At 37.9% G+C, this 17,970-nt stretch overlaps 1 protein-coding gene across 6 annotated transcripts; it reads left to right on the top strand.

Annotated features, from left to right (window-relative positions):
* The first annotated feature begins 68 nt into the window (after positions 1-68).
* LOC148429314 (uncharacterized) lies at positions 69-16,239 on the top strand. Of its 6 annotated transcripts, none has more exons than XM_088423243.1 (18): positions 69-346; positions 450-504; positions 949-1,055; positions 1,150-1,244; positions 1,557-1,609; positions 2,308-2,418; positions 2,496-2,520; positions 2,622-2,726; positions 3,887-4,127; positions 4,767-4,972; positions 5,213-5,371; positions 5,442-5,534; positions 6,853-6,963; positions 8,272-8,381; positions 9,527-9,571; positions 9,651-9,667; positions 9,803-9,932; positions 15,555-16,239. In XM_088423243.1, the coding sequence occupies exons 1-17, from the start codon at positions 316-318 to the stop codon at positions 9,919-9,921; spliced, it is 1,683 nt and encodes a 560-aa protein (XP_088279369.1). In that variant the 5' UTR covers positions 69-315; the 3' UTR covers positions 9,922-9,932; positions 15,555-16,239. The 6 variants fall into 6 exon arrangements, with proteins under 6 accessions (XP_088279369.1, XP_088279379.1, XP_088279349.1 ...); XM_088423253.1 differs by having other exon boundaries at positions 1,147-1,244; positions 1,560-1,609; XM_088423223.1 differs by having other exon boundaries at positions 1,147-1,244; positions 2,625-2,726.
* Positions 16,240-17,970: the final 1,731 nt, after the last annotated feature.

Genomic DNA, 17,970 nt, shown 5'->3' with positions numbered 1-17,970 from the left:
AGTTTGTGAATGATTTCAAAAAAGTGTATAGTAACCAGAAAAGAAGATTATTTGAAATGTGCCCGCTCCGTGTTCTCATCGTTTCTCGGTGTTATTGGTTTTCGATTAAAATGTACCACTCACAAAATGTTGTTATTAACTAACTTAATTTAATAACATCGTCAAATCTTTTAATTATGAAGACTTAGTTTATGTAGTTCCCATGGTAATGGCCGTAAAGTCGAATTTGGCACCAAATGTCGTTACTTACTAGCGATATTCAGCTAAAAATATACAAGTTACAACTTAGTGGTTTACATGTAAAACATAAATGTGATGGACTTAAATCGAGAGGATACAGCAGCTGGTAAGTTGTTCGCTCAGTTGACGTTAGCTAGCGTGGCAAATTTTAGGCTAGCTGCAATGAAATTGTTTTATCAACGTTTAATTGTATTACACTTATTTTACAGGCACTCAATGCGTTTCCGGGCTAAGGTTTAACAGTCTGGTGTTGGATGAGCTAAGGTAGCCCATATTTTTGTGTGGTTCCGCCAAGACAGATAATCTACATTCTAAAATATCACAACACAATGTCAAACACAATTGTCAACATAGGATACTGAAATAATACTTTTGTTTTGTATTGCATTTCTGACATACAATGCAATATTTGTAATACATAAATTCTAATTTTCAGACCCAACCTAGTCCCAATGAAACTGGGGGTGCACCCCTTAGACAAACACACACCGCTTTTTTCTAATAATAATTCAGTATCCACCATTCTGCTGTTTGTTGCGAAGATACAACAAGTGTGTGTACTTGTATGTGTGTATGAGGGCAGGAGCCAGGTCTATACAATACTGTGTAACTACACAAACAGCTGAGAATATTTTTAGAGCAGATTTGTTGTTACAGCTCCTACCATAAATATCGAGAACATACATCATTGTTTCATGTCCGAAACAGTGAGGAGCTGGAGAGGCGCACCCAGGAAACCCGAAAGCTTCAGGAGGAAGTGGAAAATGTAACCAAAGCCACCTTGGAGATGTTTGGCTGTCCATCCAAATGCATTTGTATGACTTTAATGAATAGAATTAATGATTGATTAATGAATAGAACAAAACACACATCATTCTTGTCTTTCAAAACCGCTTTCTTCTTTAGCAGATCCATCTTTGGAGACTTCGTCTCTCAAACAGAGGACCATAGGAACTATCAAAAAGAAGGCCCAGGGAACAGAAGACGTCATGCATGTTATTGAGGTTAGTGGGGAGAAAGGGAGAATTTTTGCTGCGGGTTTTATCAGCACATAATAGCACACAACTGACTTATAAATAGCTTCACCATGACTCAACTTCTTCAAACAAAATCTGTCACATGCCAAATTGTCAATCTCCTTCTGAACAGGTATGCTAATTCATTTTTTCACTTCAAACATTCGAATATTGAAAAATAATCAAGTTCAGAGGCTGTCATGAACAGAATACAGACACATAAATGTTTAAAAATGAGTTGTGAAATTCCACTTTTTCACCATTGAGTCACCCTATGTGTCTGATTGTTTTGTCTTTCAGCAGCCAGTGGAACACATAAGGCAAAGAGACCGTAGGAATAGACAGAATGACAGGTGAATGTCAAGTTGTCAACCTATAATATTTACATACAGTGGATGTAAAAGTCTACACACAATTGTTCAAATGCAAGCTTTTTCTGGTATGATGGAAATAGATAAAAGCCTTTTCCACCTTTTTTTTTTTTTTTTTTTACTAAAGTAAAAATAAACTGCGATAAGGTGGTTGAAAAAGCATGCACAAACTATTATAACTGGACATGTGGCTTGTTATGGAATTAACCATTCACCATAAATTCATGTTACATTAGTGTCACCATTCTAATTGCCTCTACTTAACCTCAAATAGTGGTCAGATGTTCTAGTGGGCCTTTCTTGACCCGCCAGAGTTGACAAAAGACCTTTCAGCGTTAGAGTGCTCATCTCACACCCGGAAAGTTTTGTGTTCCATCCCCCATCCTAACGGGCATATTGAAGTGTCCTTGAGCAAGAAACTAAACTCGAAATTGCTCCCAGTAAACATGGTAGCAGCCTCCAACTCACAGTGTGTGAATGGTTGAATGTGAGGCCTTGTAAAGCGCTTTGAGCACCATGTGGAAAAAGTGCTATATTAATCCCCTCCAGTTACCATTTCAATAAAATATTTATCCTGGTCTATAGCAAAACTAGGCATCTGAACAGCGCTGTGTTGACTTTTTAGAGACACTTTATTTTGGACAGCGAGAAAACGCTGTAAAAATTACTCGTTTCGTTAGAATAGAACAGCTGATTACAAGTGTTGGCCAGGAGGTGGAGATGTTGAACCATAAACTGAGCTCATCCAAAGACAGTGGGCTTCTAATCAGCAACAAGCTGCAATGTCTCAGGTAAATGTGAAAGCTTATAACTTTTTTTGCCCCTGCTGTAAGCAATTTAAAGTCAAAGCAAAAAAATATATTTTCAGGATCTCATTGCAACAGCAGCAACTGGTGAGTTAACTGCAGTCAATTCAGTCAGGCCTTACAGATACGGTTGTTATGAAGACGATTACATGAGGTGAGCCCCACTGTGCTTGCTCCTCTTGTTCCAGAAGACTGATGACCTGAAGCTGTGTCGGCCTCAGGACGAGGCGCAGACCCCGGGAGGAGAACTGGAGCGAGCTCAGCCAGAAGAGAGCGACCAAAAAAGCAATTGGGTAAACATAATTATATTGAGGATATGAAGTACACCTTGGGCGACAAGGTGGAAGACTGGTTTGCATGTCTGCCTCACAGTTCAGAAGTTCCGGGTTCAATTCTAGCCCGCCTGCATGCAAACTCCACACATAGATTCATGTTTTTTTTTGATAGAACATGTACTAGAACAGGGCAGCTCGGTGGGGCAGCGGTTAGCACGTTGACCTCACAGTTAAGGGACCCGAGTTCAAATCCAGCTGGCTCCGGCCTTCGAGTGTGGAGCTTGCATGTTCTCCCTGCGTGGGTTCCTCTCACACTCCAAAAAATATGCATGTTGTCTTGGACATACAACATTGTCCTTAGGTGTGATAGGGTGCGTGAATGTTTGTTCGTCTCTGTGTACCCTACAATTGACTTGGCTGTTCATGGTGTCCCCCGCCTACTGCCTGAAGTCAGCTGGGGTAGGCACCAGCAAGCCTGCACCCCTTCTGAGGCTAAACAGCTTCTGAATGACTTTGAATTGTACATTTTCAGTTGGAGTATTTATTTAATAGTTATTTGGTCATTTTCTGCATTCAGACTTTCCATAAAAATCCTTAAATGTTTTGGAGGCATACATTTTGATTTCAGTTTGAACATAATTTTATTCATGTTTTATTTTTTCAATTTAATAATATTATATTTAAATTTAATAATGTTTTTTTCCCAAAATGTAATAAACACAGTTTTTAATGTAAGATATAATGTTGATGTATTTAATTTTATGTAATTTCATTCATTTTTTCCATTTTATTTTTTACATCCATAGGATTACATTTAAATGTAATAAAGGTTGTTGTTGTTTTTTCCCCAAAGTGTAAGAAACACATTTTTTAATGTAAGATACAATGTTGTTTTATTTTGGGAAATTGAACTTAAAGAAAATCACCAAACTTTTTCTCAAATCATATTCAGTCATTTTAATTTGGTTACACTTTTAATATAACTTAGGGAAAAAAGTCACACTTTTTAATATGACCTTTTCTCAACTTACAACGATTTGAGGGAAGGTGGCATTAATAAGTATATAGTAAGTTCCCTATAAAATTGATCTAATACTGTAGCTCTGGTGTTGTTTCTCATTATACTGCATATAGTTTTATAAGCGTACATAATGTCTGCTTGAAATCTATATTTCCAGCCCCTTTGTCAAGTGGAAGAAGCTCAGAGACAGTATGGGACCCTACTCACCGAAAAAGAGAACCTGAGGCTTGAACTGGAGGACAGAGACAAGCTGGTGGAGATGCTCCGGTGTCAACTGGAGAAGAGCAATCACGCCATCAACAGCCTTCACCAGGAGAACGTTCTCCTCGGCACTGAGACGAAGCAGTTGCAGGTTGAGCACATGGAGAAGCTGGGCAATAAGGGGTTCGCCATCTCTGGTAGGTTTAGCACACACAGCTACTGACTGACTGTGTGGCAGTTAGGTTCAAATGTTGTTTTAATAGTTTGTATCCAAATTGTTAAGTCTATGGCACGCCTGACCACATGTCAAATGGGAAATTACGCAATCATGTCAATCTTTTGTGAGCAAACTACAAATGTTTCATTTATTGTTAAAAAAAAATACTCAAGTGATTCTTGATTATTCTGTACAAGGGTGTTTGGGGGCTCACTGGTTTGTGGGACTGTTATACACCATATCAAAAAAAAAAAACATAATCCATGGTTGGACTAATAGTTCTCATATTTTAAGACGGTTTGGATGATCGTAAGCTTCTGTTTTTGTAAAGGACCAGGTTGTTTTTTTTTCTTTTTTCTTTTTTTTTTTTGCTACACGGACAAATATTTTATTTTTTCTCCGTAGACCACAACTACATCTACATTCACAATTCCCCGTGATGATTTTCTCAGAAAATGTCTCAACACAGCCAGGAAACATTAAAAATAATGTTTCCTGGCTGTGTTGAACAAACACAGAATTGTATTTACCTTTTCAACCAAGCCCCCTTTTTATATGTGTTTGAAACACCCCACAGTTGTAATTTACACATGTCGCCCTCCTCCCCATGCCCTTTCAGAGGATCATAGAAAGCTGCAGCCGCTCCACAGCTGCACCTGTGATGAGCATTGCGCCATCGTGCTGAGTCTCCGGGGCCGATTGAAAAGCACCCAGACAGAGCTGGACCAGGTCCGAGGCGCGCTGAGAGCCCTGGAAGGGGGGCGGACCAATGCTCTTCAAGCTCAAGTCCGACACTTGGGGGAGATGTTGGAGAAAACGTATCAGGTGATTGGACACTCAAAACCAAGCGACATCATTTGGCTGTTGCGAGTACCTGGCATTTGGAGAAGAGGCCTTAATTTGTCTTGCGAGTACTTCAACCCAATGCAAGTGGACCGTAACAACTAAATGTGAAATTAGAGACGACAAATGATAATATCATATGAACCGACAGAATAAAAGACATTTATTTTAGTGGAGGCCAAACAAACCCACGTATGATCTCCTTGTTGGCTCTGTTATTAGGAGCGGAACTATCAAAACACGGAAAGCCAGTGGCAGGCGCAAGAGCTGGCCTTCATCAGGGAGGAGAAAAGGCAACTGACCCGCCAACTGGACGCCGTCCGCTCCAAGGACAAACATTTACGAAAGAGAATAAGTGATCTGGAGGACATCCTTCACAAAGTGGGCTCCCCACCAGGCGTGCTTTCAGCTTCAAATGACTTCTTTTCATGATGTTTGTTTCATTTTACAGATGAGCGAGGGCTTCGCCAACTGTCAGGAGTTTATCCAGCTGAAGGAGCTGGAATTCGTCCGTCTCAAACTCCAACACTTCCTAAACTTGAAGGTAGAATTCTAACTTAAATGGGATACTTTACTTATGTAGCCTTTTTTAGCAATAAACATAAGATTACATAACATAATGTGCTTATTTTTTATGTAGAATTATTGCCTTTAAAACCTCATTTTCACACTTGCTGTCGACTGAAAATTACATCACATGTGCACAAGACCAATCACAGCTCAGCTTGTGAACCTCATGTGTCCAAACCCAGAAAACAGGAGCACAGTGATTGGTCATTACCTGACATGTGACATTATTGTCTGTTAACAGCAAATTTCAAATAATGTCTTTGAATGTATTATGGTATTTATTGTATTTAAAAAAATAATAAAAATAATCTTAGACAATAAAAAATGTTACTGCTAAAAATAGCTACATGAGTAAAGTATCTCTTTAATGTGCAGTGGTCATAACTTGACACAGGTAACTTGGCCAATATTCTCCTCCGGAGTGTTTTATAAATAAATAAATAAATCAGCCATTGACACTCGTTTTACTGATACAATGTTGAGAGGACAAGGTTATTATAGTTATTGGAAACTAATTGCAAAACTAAAAACTATCCACAGGACATTGGAACAGAGTATGTTAATGAATAATTGACACCCACTGAGATGCATTGAATATGCAAGAAATCTAATCAAAATTCATTAACTTTCAATACGTTTTTCACAGAAAACGAAGTTGGAGGTACCACACAGCAACCATTAATGGGTTTTACTGTATACAATACTTTTTTTGAGGTCTCAACATGTCTAAAAATGAATCAATGTACTCACCCAAATGTAAATGTCCATATTTTAGGGGTGTCCAACATGACACACAAAGATATTTCAATGCCAACCCCCTAAAAAGTTTGAAAAACTGACCAGCGGGATAATTGGCGGCCTTTCAAACAGAACTTAAATAAAAGTTTCAAGAATTAACGTCAAAATTTGAATAGGAAGTCAGCCATTATGGTTCAAAGTGAATTCCAAGGCTTCTATTTGACAAACCACTTTTTGGCAATTGCCCTAAATGAGCTTTTTGTTTCATATGTTCTGTGATGGTGTTTGTAAATTACCCGTTTAAACGAGTTCTGAAATTTATAGACATCATGTAATTGGAATCATAAAGTTCCTTAAGACATATAAAGTCAACCTGCAGGTTCACAGGGAGAACAACCCCACCCCACTCTGATACATTGACATACCTTCTGCTTATATATCACATAATAGTGGGGCCTCACCCTCATAGGGTACTGTGAAACAATTTATGTAAATAAACTCTCCCGTTTCTCTTCACTGGACGTAGTGTGCATTTTTTTTTTTTACTCCCTTAGGAATACCAAGGTGGAAATGTAACTCCACCTGGAGTGGACTCCCTGATCCCATCTGCTGCACTCGCTGATCCTCATCCCTCCACGCGGGACGCCCGCAACGCCCATCTTAAGGTAACGCTTTTTTTTTGTCTGATGTTTATCTTGGCCAACTCATAACGCTGCACATCTGGTTGACCTAATAAATAATTTACACTAATTTACTATCACATTCTATGAAACTAGTGTCAATGTTGTACTTTTAACCTTTAAAGGACCAAGCTCATGAAATTTTCACACTTTGCACAGTCATGAATGTGCATGTAAATTACATTTGGCACATTGGTGATTCCATCCATCCATCCATCCATCCATCTATCCATCCATCCATCCATCCATCCATCCATTTTCTAAAGCCACTTATCATCACAAGGGTCACAGGCATTTCTTATCAATTATGAGTGTCATGGTACTGACATTTCTAACCAGGAAGTAAAACGCCTCATCGGCGGGCCGTGGTTCTCACCGTGGCTGCCACGCCCACTTTAGATCGTTGTTCAATGCCAGTGGCTACCATTTTGACTGTTTATCTTCATGAGGGTCGCAGAGTGAATAAAGGAGCCAAAAACAGGGGTTTTACTGAGTTAAAATGAAAAACAGTATCTATACATTGCACTCACTGACACACGTTCCCCTTCACAAATCGCTCCCCGTGGGAACCCAGTATTCATACCAACAGTTCTGCCCGTGGGTGACTTGAACGTCCGAATTTATGCTCCCCAACACACATTTTCGTCACTTGGGCATTTTTTGCAGTAAAATGTTGTAGCTAATAAATAAAACGTTGCTGTTACTTGGCCATCTCGGTGCAAAGTCTCTCGTCTTCAACTCCAGAACCAAAATTAAATGAAAAGACGTGGATAAGATTGGAGTGTATTTACTCTTGCTCGGTCGTTACGGGGACGGTGTAGAGGGGGTACAAAATTCTTCTGTTGTCATAAGTTTTCTTCAAGCCACGTTTATCTGCTCGACCGAGGCCGGTGTGAGAGCATGGAATAAGCAAGGAATGCTTAGAAATCCACCAATGAAATAAAATAAATTTGGAAATGTTTGGTGAGAAATCAACATTGTAACGTGGTTAAAATCTCCTAAAAATTGACTTCTTTTGTCATATCCCTTTAAACAACATATATTTGAACAAAAAGCGTAGCAACATATGGTTGCATTTGATGCTCACAGACATACATTCTTTATCCTGCTGCGGTGTTCTAATGCATAATCAAATCAACAGTATGTGTTTTATATGTTTTTAAAAAGTAAAGTACTCCATAGTGCCAGAGTATTTTAAGCATCATTTGTAAATCTTCCATCATATTATCTGCCTTTGTGATCCATTGAATAAAAAAATTGAATAACCTGAGCAATATGATATCTCTCTCCAAGCACGAGATCCGCGCCCAGGACCGGCTCTCACAGAACCTCGCAGGACCACACACTGACAACCCCGCCCTCAGGAGGAGGTCTGCACCAGCGAGAACGCACAGACCAGCATTGTACGTCTCCCTCCCTCCATACGCTGGCAGGATTAGCTTTGTTCCCAGGCTAGCTGGGGTAAAAAAAAAAAAAAAAAAAAAAAAAAAAAGTGTGATGGGACAAAGTAGAAGAAAGAGTAAGTCATTGTATAAAAGTGGGTGGAGGGGAATCTCAGCGTGCAACTTAGACTGCTTGGCAAAATACCAAAAAGTCCAACATGATACGCTACCTCAAGCATTTTCCCATAGGACAAAAACTGACAAAGGCATGTTTTAAATACACCTAAACTTTTTTTTTTCAACCTCATCTACAAAAGAACTGGCCAATATCTATCATAAAAACTCAATGTGGCCCTTGACAGAAAGGTTGACTGAGCTCAGTAGTTAACCCTCGTGCACACACTTTGCAAACTATACATTGCATTTTTTCCTAATTTTCTAAATGCTTAGTTATTTGTGAATATATTTTTCCTTCAACCACTCAAATTGTTCATTGGCATCAGTTCCATCCATATGTTTGTAGGTTAAATGTATTAATATCCGCAAATTGAAAAAGGATATGGTCTGTCTTTGCAGCCCATTAACTGGTCTCTACCGCCACCTACTGTCTTGAGGTGAAACACAAGTCAACAAAGGATTTTCTATTTGTCTATTTGATGGCTGCACAACGGAATTTTGCAAAAATTGCAGGAAAATCAATGTAATAAGTCCTATTAAAATGCATCTCAAAAATTTTAATGATGTTTTGATATGGTCCAAAATTGGGACAATGATTATTTTTGTACACAAAATCTTGCACGTGCAGGTTTAATCATCTAGAAATGTCAGAATTGTTGCATTTTGAAATTTTACACGTTTTAATCATCTGCGGGAAGTTTCAGCTCCCTAGTGTCCCCCCCCCCCCCCCATTAATTAATCTATGGTATCATTAACAAATCAAAGGAATTTCCATAATTTGTAACATAATGCCACAAGGGTTAAATATCAGTCACGCTCACATGTAGTCTGAGTGAGCCCTAATGTTACTTGCTAGACCAAGCCCTTTAAAGATATGCATCAAACACAAATATTACAGTAAGTAATTATATTTTATCAACCTAGTCTGGGGCTTTGTATGTTTTTTGAGTATGCTTGTTTGTATAATACAGCAATATTTTTCCCAACAGCAGCAAGCAGACCAAAGCAAGCCGTCGGCGAACGACATGTGGCAGGTAAATGCTGGTGACCTTTTGCCTATGCCGTGACTAACTAAGGTGCTGACATCATTGTATTTCCCCCCCCTCCAATCAGTGAGATGACTACAGAAAGTGAGTAGTTGCCATGTCTTTCTAACCTGCCTTCTTAATAGCAAATCCCCCCCCCAGATAGTACAGTACAACAAATCATTGCTATTTTACGCTAACCCATCAACAATTTTGCCACACACCTTCTGGATACTCCAGGTCACATTCGGTCATGTTCGATGACCGCGACGCAGCACGCTTTCTACCCGTGGCGGCGAGCGTCATGTTGCAAGTCACCTGTGTATGCTCTTCTTACCTCTGACCCAGGAGACAGCTGACACAAACTGCAGTAAGTGGTCAAAGTGTACCAAATATGTAAAGGAAAGTTTTCTTCAACTAAAGGGGAGCTATTAACCCTTCTGGATTGCGTCTTGCAGAAATCTGCATTCCCAAGCAAGATGATAATCAAGTCTCGTGTTGAATTGAAAGCAAGACATGTATATTTTATACAAGTTATAATTTCAATAAAATTCCTTATTTATTATTTAGGTGATATTGTGGATCTCTTTTCTGGGTTAGGCTTAGGTGTGTCATAATTATATACAATTAAATGCTAGTGATTAGTCTGAATAGACATTTTCTGAAAGGACAGAAATTCAAGTATGTGATCAAAATGATGTATTTATTAACTTTTACGTAAATGATGAACAAAAGGCAGAAATATAAAATTAAATGGAGGATTTTTTTTTTTTTTTAACAAATATAAGTGTACAGCTTATTCTGGGCATTTCAACCCAAACACTTCTACATTGTAACGAACAAAATATTTCTTATTTTGTGTAATTGATGCAATTAAAAGCAATAACAACATCTAAAAATAACATTGGATTTCTAGGCTGTGTTGCGTTACTGTAATTGAGATAACAGAAGAAGAGTTTCATTATTTGTAAGTGGCTTGGTGAGTTTGCGGAGGATACAGAATACATGCCTCTGAGTATTGTTAGATTGTCTACATGTGTTCAAATATCTATCATTCTGATAATTAAACACTGCATAGATGCTGATTCTTTGCTCATCTACTGTATGTTGTTTCCCATCATGTGTTTGGATTAAGCTAGGGGCCATTGAGGCAAAGTTACGGAGTATGGGGTTGCATCAAACATACTGTACATTTGGAATGTGAATTCAAAGGCAAACTAAAAAAAATAAAATAAAATTAATAAATAAAGCATCTTGGTTATAAAAATTGGACTTTCTCTGCAATATGAAATAAAAAGATGAGCTAAGAATGGCGTAGCAATAATGTCATGGTACCCAATGGGGTCGCTCTCATGTCATCCCATATTGCTTCTAGCCACTTGCGTGCATCCTGGATTTGCTTTAATTTGACATGAGGCAGCAAACAGTTACGATGCACATCTTTTTTTTGACCGGATATTTCTTGATTTCTGTCTTATCCCCATCCTCTTTTTTTTCTGCTCATGTGTGGTCTTCCTCCTCTTCTTGTCCTCTTTCACTAGAGTGGGTGGAGGTTGTTTGTGCATGTCTGGCTCTTACGACAGATAGCTCCCTTTGAAATCAAAACAGATGCATGTCCTCTATTTGATGATGTAAAGCCGATTTGCATCCAATCTTATTTGACTGCAAATCAGGGTTATAATCACAATTATGATTCCTCCATTACAACTAGCGATAAGAGCTGTAATGGAAATACAGTCATAGTAAAACTCTTCGAAATAATCCATTCCAGGGTCAAACTGTGTCCATCATTGCATATTGGGCAGAAAGTGCTATATTAACCATTAACATCAAATTAGAAAGATGGTTTTATTTTCATTTCACAGTTTTATTTGGGGCTTCAACAGATTAATGGCATCTTTATTAACTCATTTACGGTGAAAATGGATCATTTGCTTATACTGTTTAACTACTGCGGAGGCCAATAAAAATGTTTCTTTGACGTCAAAAGTCATCAATGGCACTGGATGAGTTGATATCAGTGAATGATGATTTGCAATTCAATCATTGTCACATCACAAATTCATCTTGTATGTCAAGTAGAAATGCAACATTGCTTCTTTGTCGACGATTACTCATCAAATTAATAATGAACTATTTTGATGATCGAGCTTTCTTATGGGATAATCTGTGTTAATTAAAACAAAATAAATTAAAAAACAGACTTTTGCAAATCTGGTTTTACTTTGAAAAACAATGACATTTTATGGACAACATCAGTAACTAAATCGTAATAGATTACCTGTGGATTTTCTGCACTTTGTTTGACATGCCCTGTGTTTGAATACAGGGATGGATATTAACATCTGTAATATGCCATCCGATTAATTGACAAAATAATTGACAGACTGATGGACTATTAAAATAATGATTGCAGTTCTAATGTGCTCCTGGATTTCTGAACCAACAATTTTGAGTTACGAAAAGCAATAGCACACTTACAGTACATTTTGTTTTTCGGTGGAGTTGAAATAACAATGCTATTACACTCCCATTACAACGCTTGCGTGTCACTCGTCCTTCAAACTTCACCTGGTACGTGACTCTGATATTTAATTGATGTCTTATCAAAATACAAGCAGTTAACATGCCGATTATGTGGCCCCGCGCCTTCGACAAGGCCGTTTTTTCATTTGGCCTATCGGCCGCCAACAACCATTGATAAGACACAAAAGCAAAAGGCAAGAGCAAATGTTTAAACAGCACAGGTGAGAGTTATCGCCTTTGAATTTGTTCGTGTGTGTGTGCACTAGTGTCAGTTTAAGAAAACGCTGGAGGGATTCAAAGGAACGTGACATGCTTGTGTGAAAAGAGTCACGGGAGGATTTAGCATGTCTGAACAGGAAGTGCATTGCCGTTTCATCCTCACGCAGGAAGTTGCCAGTTGTTGTCGTTCCGTCTGCTGTATAGACCGCTTTTATCTTTCATGTTTGCTCTTAAGGAACATTTGTAGATTTGTTGGTGATTAAAACAAACATTCAAGTCTTTGTATTGTAAAATTAAACACCTTACACAAAAGTACGGCTCGTATTGCTGCATTATGTGCAAACAGTACAAATGTACCCTCATAGATTAATTAATTTAATTTAATTCTTGCGGCTTTGTTTACTTTAGCTGTACAATGGACTTTTCCTTTTTTCTTCTCACAGTCCGATTTGCTTCTTAGAGCCACAAAGATCAATATATGCAATTTATATCTTCTTTGTATTTGTCCTGATATATCTATTTCGGCCCTAAAATTCAGGGGATGCTGGAATGGATTTATGACATTTCAATTTGGAAAACCGATTTGATTTTGATTAATTTTCTAAAATGTTCTCAAATTTTCTCAATAGCTGCAGCCTTATAGATAAATTATATCATGGTACCTCTGTAGTTGTCCTTCATAGTCCGGGCAACGTGTGATTCAAACCTTGACCTAACAAGGCGACTCACTGGTCCTCTAACCGCTTACATAAAAGTGCCGTGTGGAGAGAAAGTTTATGTTCTCTTTACGACTTCTGGAACTTTATTAAATGTTCTCCCGTGTGTACTTTGGGGGAGAATTGCTGCAAATTCAGTAAGTAAATGGCGATTACGAGTCTAGTGCAACAGCTGCACAGGCTATAAATGGACTTGACCCAAGCATGTCCCGCATACACTGATGGAGTGTATGTTAAATGGGACCCATGTGATGTTACCATGGCTACCAAATCACGTAAGCCACAAGAGATGTATTCATTATGCAATTTATTTATATATATATATATATATATATATATATATATATATATATATATATATATATATATATATATATATATATATATATATATATATATATATATATATATAATTTACATAAATGTTTTTTAAACAGCATTTTAATGTTAATGGTATTTGTGTCTACATAAAAATATGTTTTCAAAATTTTTAATGTGGGCAAATGTTTTCATAAAATAGTTTTGTTTAATACAGAGGAAAATATTGAAATGCAAATTAGAAATGCATACTTAGCTGTATATATTAAATATATATGTACATACTGTACATACATACTGTACATACACATAGATAGAGATATAGATATATTTTCCACCGAAAATACACACTAGATTACGACACTCTGACACTTGGAAGAAGCGCGTTGTAATTTGATGCCTCCCCTGAAATAACTTTTATCTGCATTTGCTAAACATTCTGCTCTACTGCTCTAAAATTCACCAACTTTCCTAACTTTTTGACATTGGCTTCTCTCCAGAAGTGGCTAAAGATTGTCAGAGAATTTATGTAACACTTGTGTGGCACTACTACACTAGTGTTTGTTTTACCTCTGTGATCACACAGTGTCCCTTTTGGAGACCATTAATTAATGCCTGTGCGTGGAGGGCGAGCTCCCTGGAGCAGGGAGAACACCACTGGGACACCAAGGTTTCACTTTGACTGCTCATTACCCCTGTTGATAGAAAGAAATTCACTTTAACTGAACTCCCGTCACACAGTGTGCCAAATGTGAACATTATTCAGTGGGTCGGCGTGTTCAGTGTTTTGCATCATTAGGGACCCCAAAAAAATACCTTGAACTTGAAACGATGGCCGCAGTGTGTATTGTCCAATTTTTTATGCTATTAATATATAGGCATGTACTAATCTCCTGATAAACAATGCCATATTAACTATGAAGTAGAGGACTGTATTTTACAAGGTAAATGCAACAGGCATGTAACTGTTGTGTTGATGCGGCATTCTAACACACACACACACACACACACACACACACACACATATATATATATATATATATATATATATATATATATATATATATATATATATATATATATATATATATGTATGTGTTTGTGTGTGTGTGTGTGTGTGTGTGTTAGAATGCTGCAAAAATATATATATAGAATGCTATATATATATATATATATATATGTATGTGTTTGTGTGTGTGTGTGTGTGTGTGTGTTAGAATGCTGCATCAACACAACAGTTACATGCCTGTTGCATTTACCTTGTAAAATTGCAGTTCAAAGTCAAATTCAATATTTCAATAGTGTCTTCTTTGTCTCCCTTTGTTTATCAGGAAAATGGCCAGCCCCTGGTGGCTGGTAAAAAAATAAATAAAATACAGCTAAGAATCACTGAACTACAAGGCACAAGGTTCAAAGCATGAGAAAAAAAAAGCAGTTCAAAATTTACAGTAGGGACAGAAAAATCCAAGACTTGTTCTTCACTCACTGCTATTTGATGAATATACTTGTCAATTTTGTTTTTGAAGGGCGGGGCAGCATTTGCTGCTACTCTGTTATATTTAAATCTTGGAAACAACTTTAATTATGCACATTCGCCAATAGGTGGCATCATCTGTGAATCCACTCTTGATCATTTCAAAATGCATATAATGGCCAGTAGTAAATAGGAGAAGTTATGAAAATGAACTATGAAAGGATAAGTGAGTGCTATTTCTTAAAACCGTTGCTTCCGTTTAGCTGGCCCAGCCAGAACTTATTGGTGGCAAGCCTCGTAGACATACGCTTGCCTGGCAACTCAAAAAGCAGCTTCTCCCTCATATGTACTTATTTGCAGTCTTCAAAAGGATTCTTTCCTCTATTTACCTTCAACACACATCTGATATGACTCCTAATTAAAAAGTATATTTCAGAATGATGAAGTGGTATCGGTGTGGTAGTACTTGGTATATTCATATACAGATGGACAGTAATAATGCATTCCCCGTATTTTTGTGCAGTGAAGCCATGTTTAAGGCCAAGGCTATTTTTCTAATAGATTTACTCCTCCCACATGCTGAAAATGAAAATGAAGCATGATACATAAATCTTATAGTCAGTTGTATGTAAAATAAATTTGAAAAAAAAAAGCGTTAAGGACAGCTGTGGCCTTTTCAATGACAGCACTTCAACTCACGTTGACTGAAGACTATGAAGGCTTTGTTTATTATCTGCAGACGGAGGCCTCGTGCTGTCACAGGACCGCTCTGAGGCAACAACAAGAACGGCGTCAGCATGATGCAGCGACAGCAGCTACGTGTCGCCTTGATTTCATTCGAGAGACCCCAATTCGGGACGACGTGTGGTAGGTGCGACTCATGTCGTTGTCCCAGCTTGAGCCCACGCGGTCCGCCAACTCGGTGGTAATGTGTGACAACCAAGTGTTGGGGTCGGACCCTTGTTGACCTCATGTTGAACCTGTGTGGTCATAGAGACACCATGACGCTGCAAGAACAATAAAGGACTGATTGAGTCATAGATGTTGATGAGTTTCCAAAAGAAGAGTGTAATTAATACAAATGTTTTTAAAAAATGTCATTTTGTTTGCTTCCCTTCATTCAGGGCTCAGCAACCTTTAACATAAGCAAAGAGCCTTTACCATTAACAAAGAGCCATATTGACCAGGTTGTAACACATTATTTTCATCAAAAGAAGCAAGCAGACCGAACCAACGTTTGAATAATTCATCAAGCGCTCCGATTTGTATTGTTTACTTACCTGCGTTATCTTATTTTGAAATACCTACCTTTAATCTGGAAGGTCGCGCTGTATTTCCTGTTCATGCGCTCTGTCTTTTAGCTTTTGACACCTCTTTATATAGTTACTGAATAAAATACAGAACAAGAATAATAATCACACCCACTATGGCAATTTTCCTTGTTTTTTCGATCAGTCATCTGAGCATTAATGATACACTTGAGTTGACATGCCTGTTATGGTTTTTGCATGGCTGGGCCGCAGGCTAGATCCGGGATTCTACTCGGGAAACGCTGACTCAAGGGTTGTAACGATAAAGTTCTGAATTACAGGCACAACTGACTGTTTTACAATGTTTTGTACTTTTTTTTATATGTTTAGCGTTACAACACTGATCAATCGGCAAATATTGGCCAATCGATGAGAGATTGGAACGATATAATTTTTCCCTTTCTGCATATGAAACGTGCTTTAAAAAAAAACAATCAGTCATGTCCTAATCAATTCTAGATATCCAGATGTGAATGTGTACAAAAGGCAGCAGAAATAGTCGGCGGCAACGATTAGATGTGGCAGAAGTACAGAAGACTTGAGGAATGTCGTTAACAAAAGTGTCAAAACAAATCCTGGCTCCACACCAAAGGGCTGAACGTGTTCTTCATCGGGCTTGTGCCACACCCCTCGACCAAGTTTCTTGGAAAAGCGCTGAGATCATTGTGGTGTGATCCCGCTGACAAACAAACCTCCTTGGAGGAGGTAACATGTTTGGAGATTATGTTTACATGAGAGCACTTGTGGTGTGTTGTTGAAGATCAGTGGTCAGATAAGAGTTTTATTTTTACCCTCACACCCCTCTTCCGCCTTGCTCTCCCTCACTTGATTGGAAAGCGAGGAAAAGGCCAGGAAACATTGTTGACTTGAGGGGCTTTTCTTTTTAACGCGCCCGCGTAGCACAGTAGCTCCGGTTCCTCTCTGAAAGGATTTCCTTCTCGCGTGTGCCGGACTGTGTCTAAATATTGAAAGAGAACGAGGCATTGTTCGCAAACAACTCTCTAAATGGCTGCGCGAGGATGGTGTGACTGGCCTAAGCTCGGCCCCCCTTTTGACTAATCGGTCAATATTACTGTAAGGAAATCATCCACATAGCTTTGCCGGCAGCCATTTCGAGGTCCAAAATAAGGATACTGATACGCAAGGGACAGTTATCCCAGCTATGGCATATTGCATTACGGTATATATTAGCACAGAACTATAGCGGATCTTCGTTAAACATACATTCTTTACATTTTGTCAAAATTATAGTTTCCCATTTTTTTGCTAATGAGAGAGAGGGAACCGATAATAGGAAGTACTTTTATAAAGTGCTTTCTAAGATTTTTTTTTGTAAAGGTTTAAAAAGTTGTCTTGAAAAACTTTTTTTTTAAATCCAACTTTAAGGGGTACTTTACCTATTTAGCCATAGCCAATATTAATATTTTTCTATAATTAATTTGATAATAATTGTTCATGTACATTAAATCCCTACAAAATGCTTTTTGCCAGTTGCTGTTGACAAAGTGACTTCACATGCTCAGAGCTCATGTCATTTTCACTCATTTTTCTGTAATTAATTTGATAATAATTGTTCATGTACATTAAATCCCTACAAAAATGCTTTTTGCCAGTTGCTGTTGACTGAAAGTGACTTCGCATGCTCAAAGCTCATGTCATTTTCACTCAACAGCAGCGAAAAAATGTATTTTTAAAGACAGTAATCGTACATGAAAAAAATGTGTTAATGTAATTTTTTAATGTATTTTTTATTTTTAGGAAACACAAAAAAAAATATTATATTATATTATATTTTCGAATTAGCCAGAGAAGAATTTCTGCAAAGCATGAGTAGAACCTGCAAAT

This window comes from Hippichthys cyanospilos, chromosome 1 (genome assembly GCF_059441005.1).
Source record: "Hippichthys cyanospilos isolate Australia breed blue-spotted pipefish chromosome 1, RoL_Hcya_1.0, whole genome shotgun sequence".
NCBI lineage: Eukaryota > Metazoa > Chordata > Actinopteri > Syngnathiformes > Syngnathidae > Hippichthys > Hippichthys cyanospilos.
The sequence above is the reverse complement of the archived record's forward strand: the minus strand, read 5'-3'. Positions and strand labels throughout refer to the sequence as shown.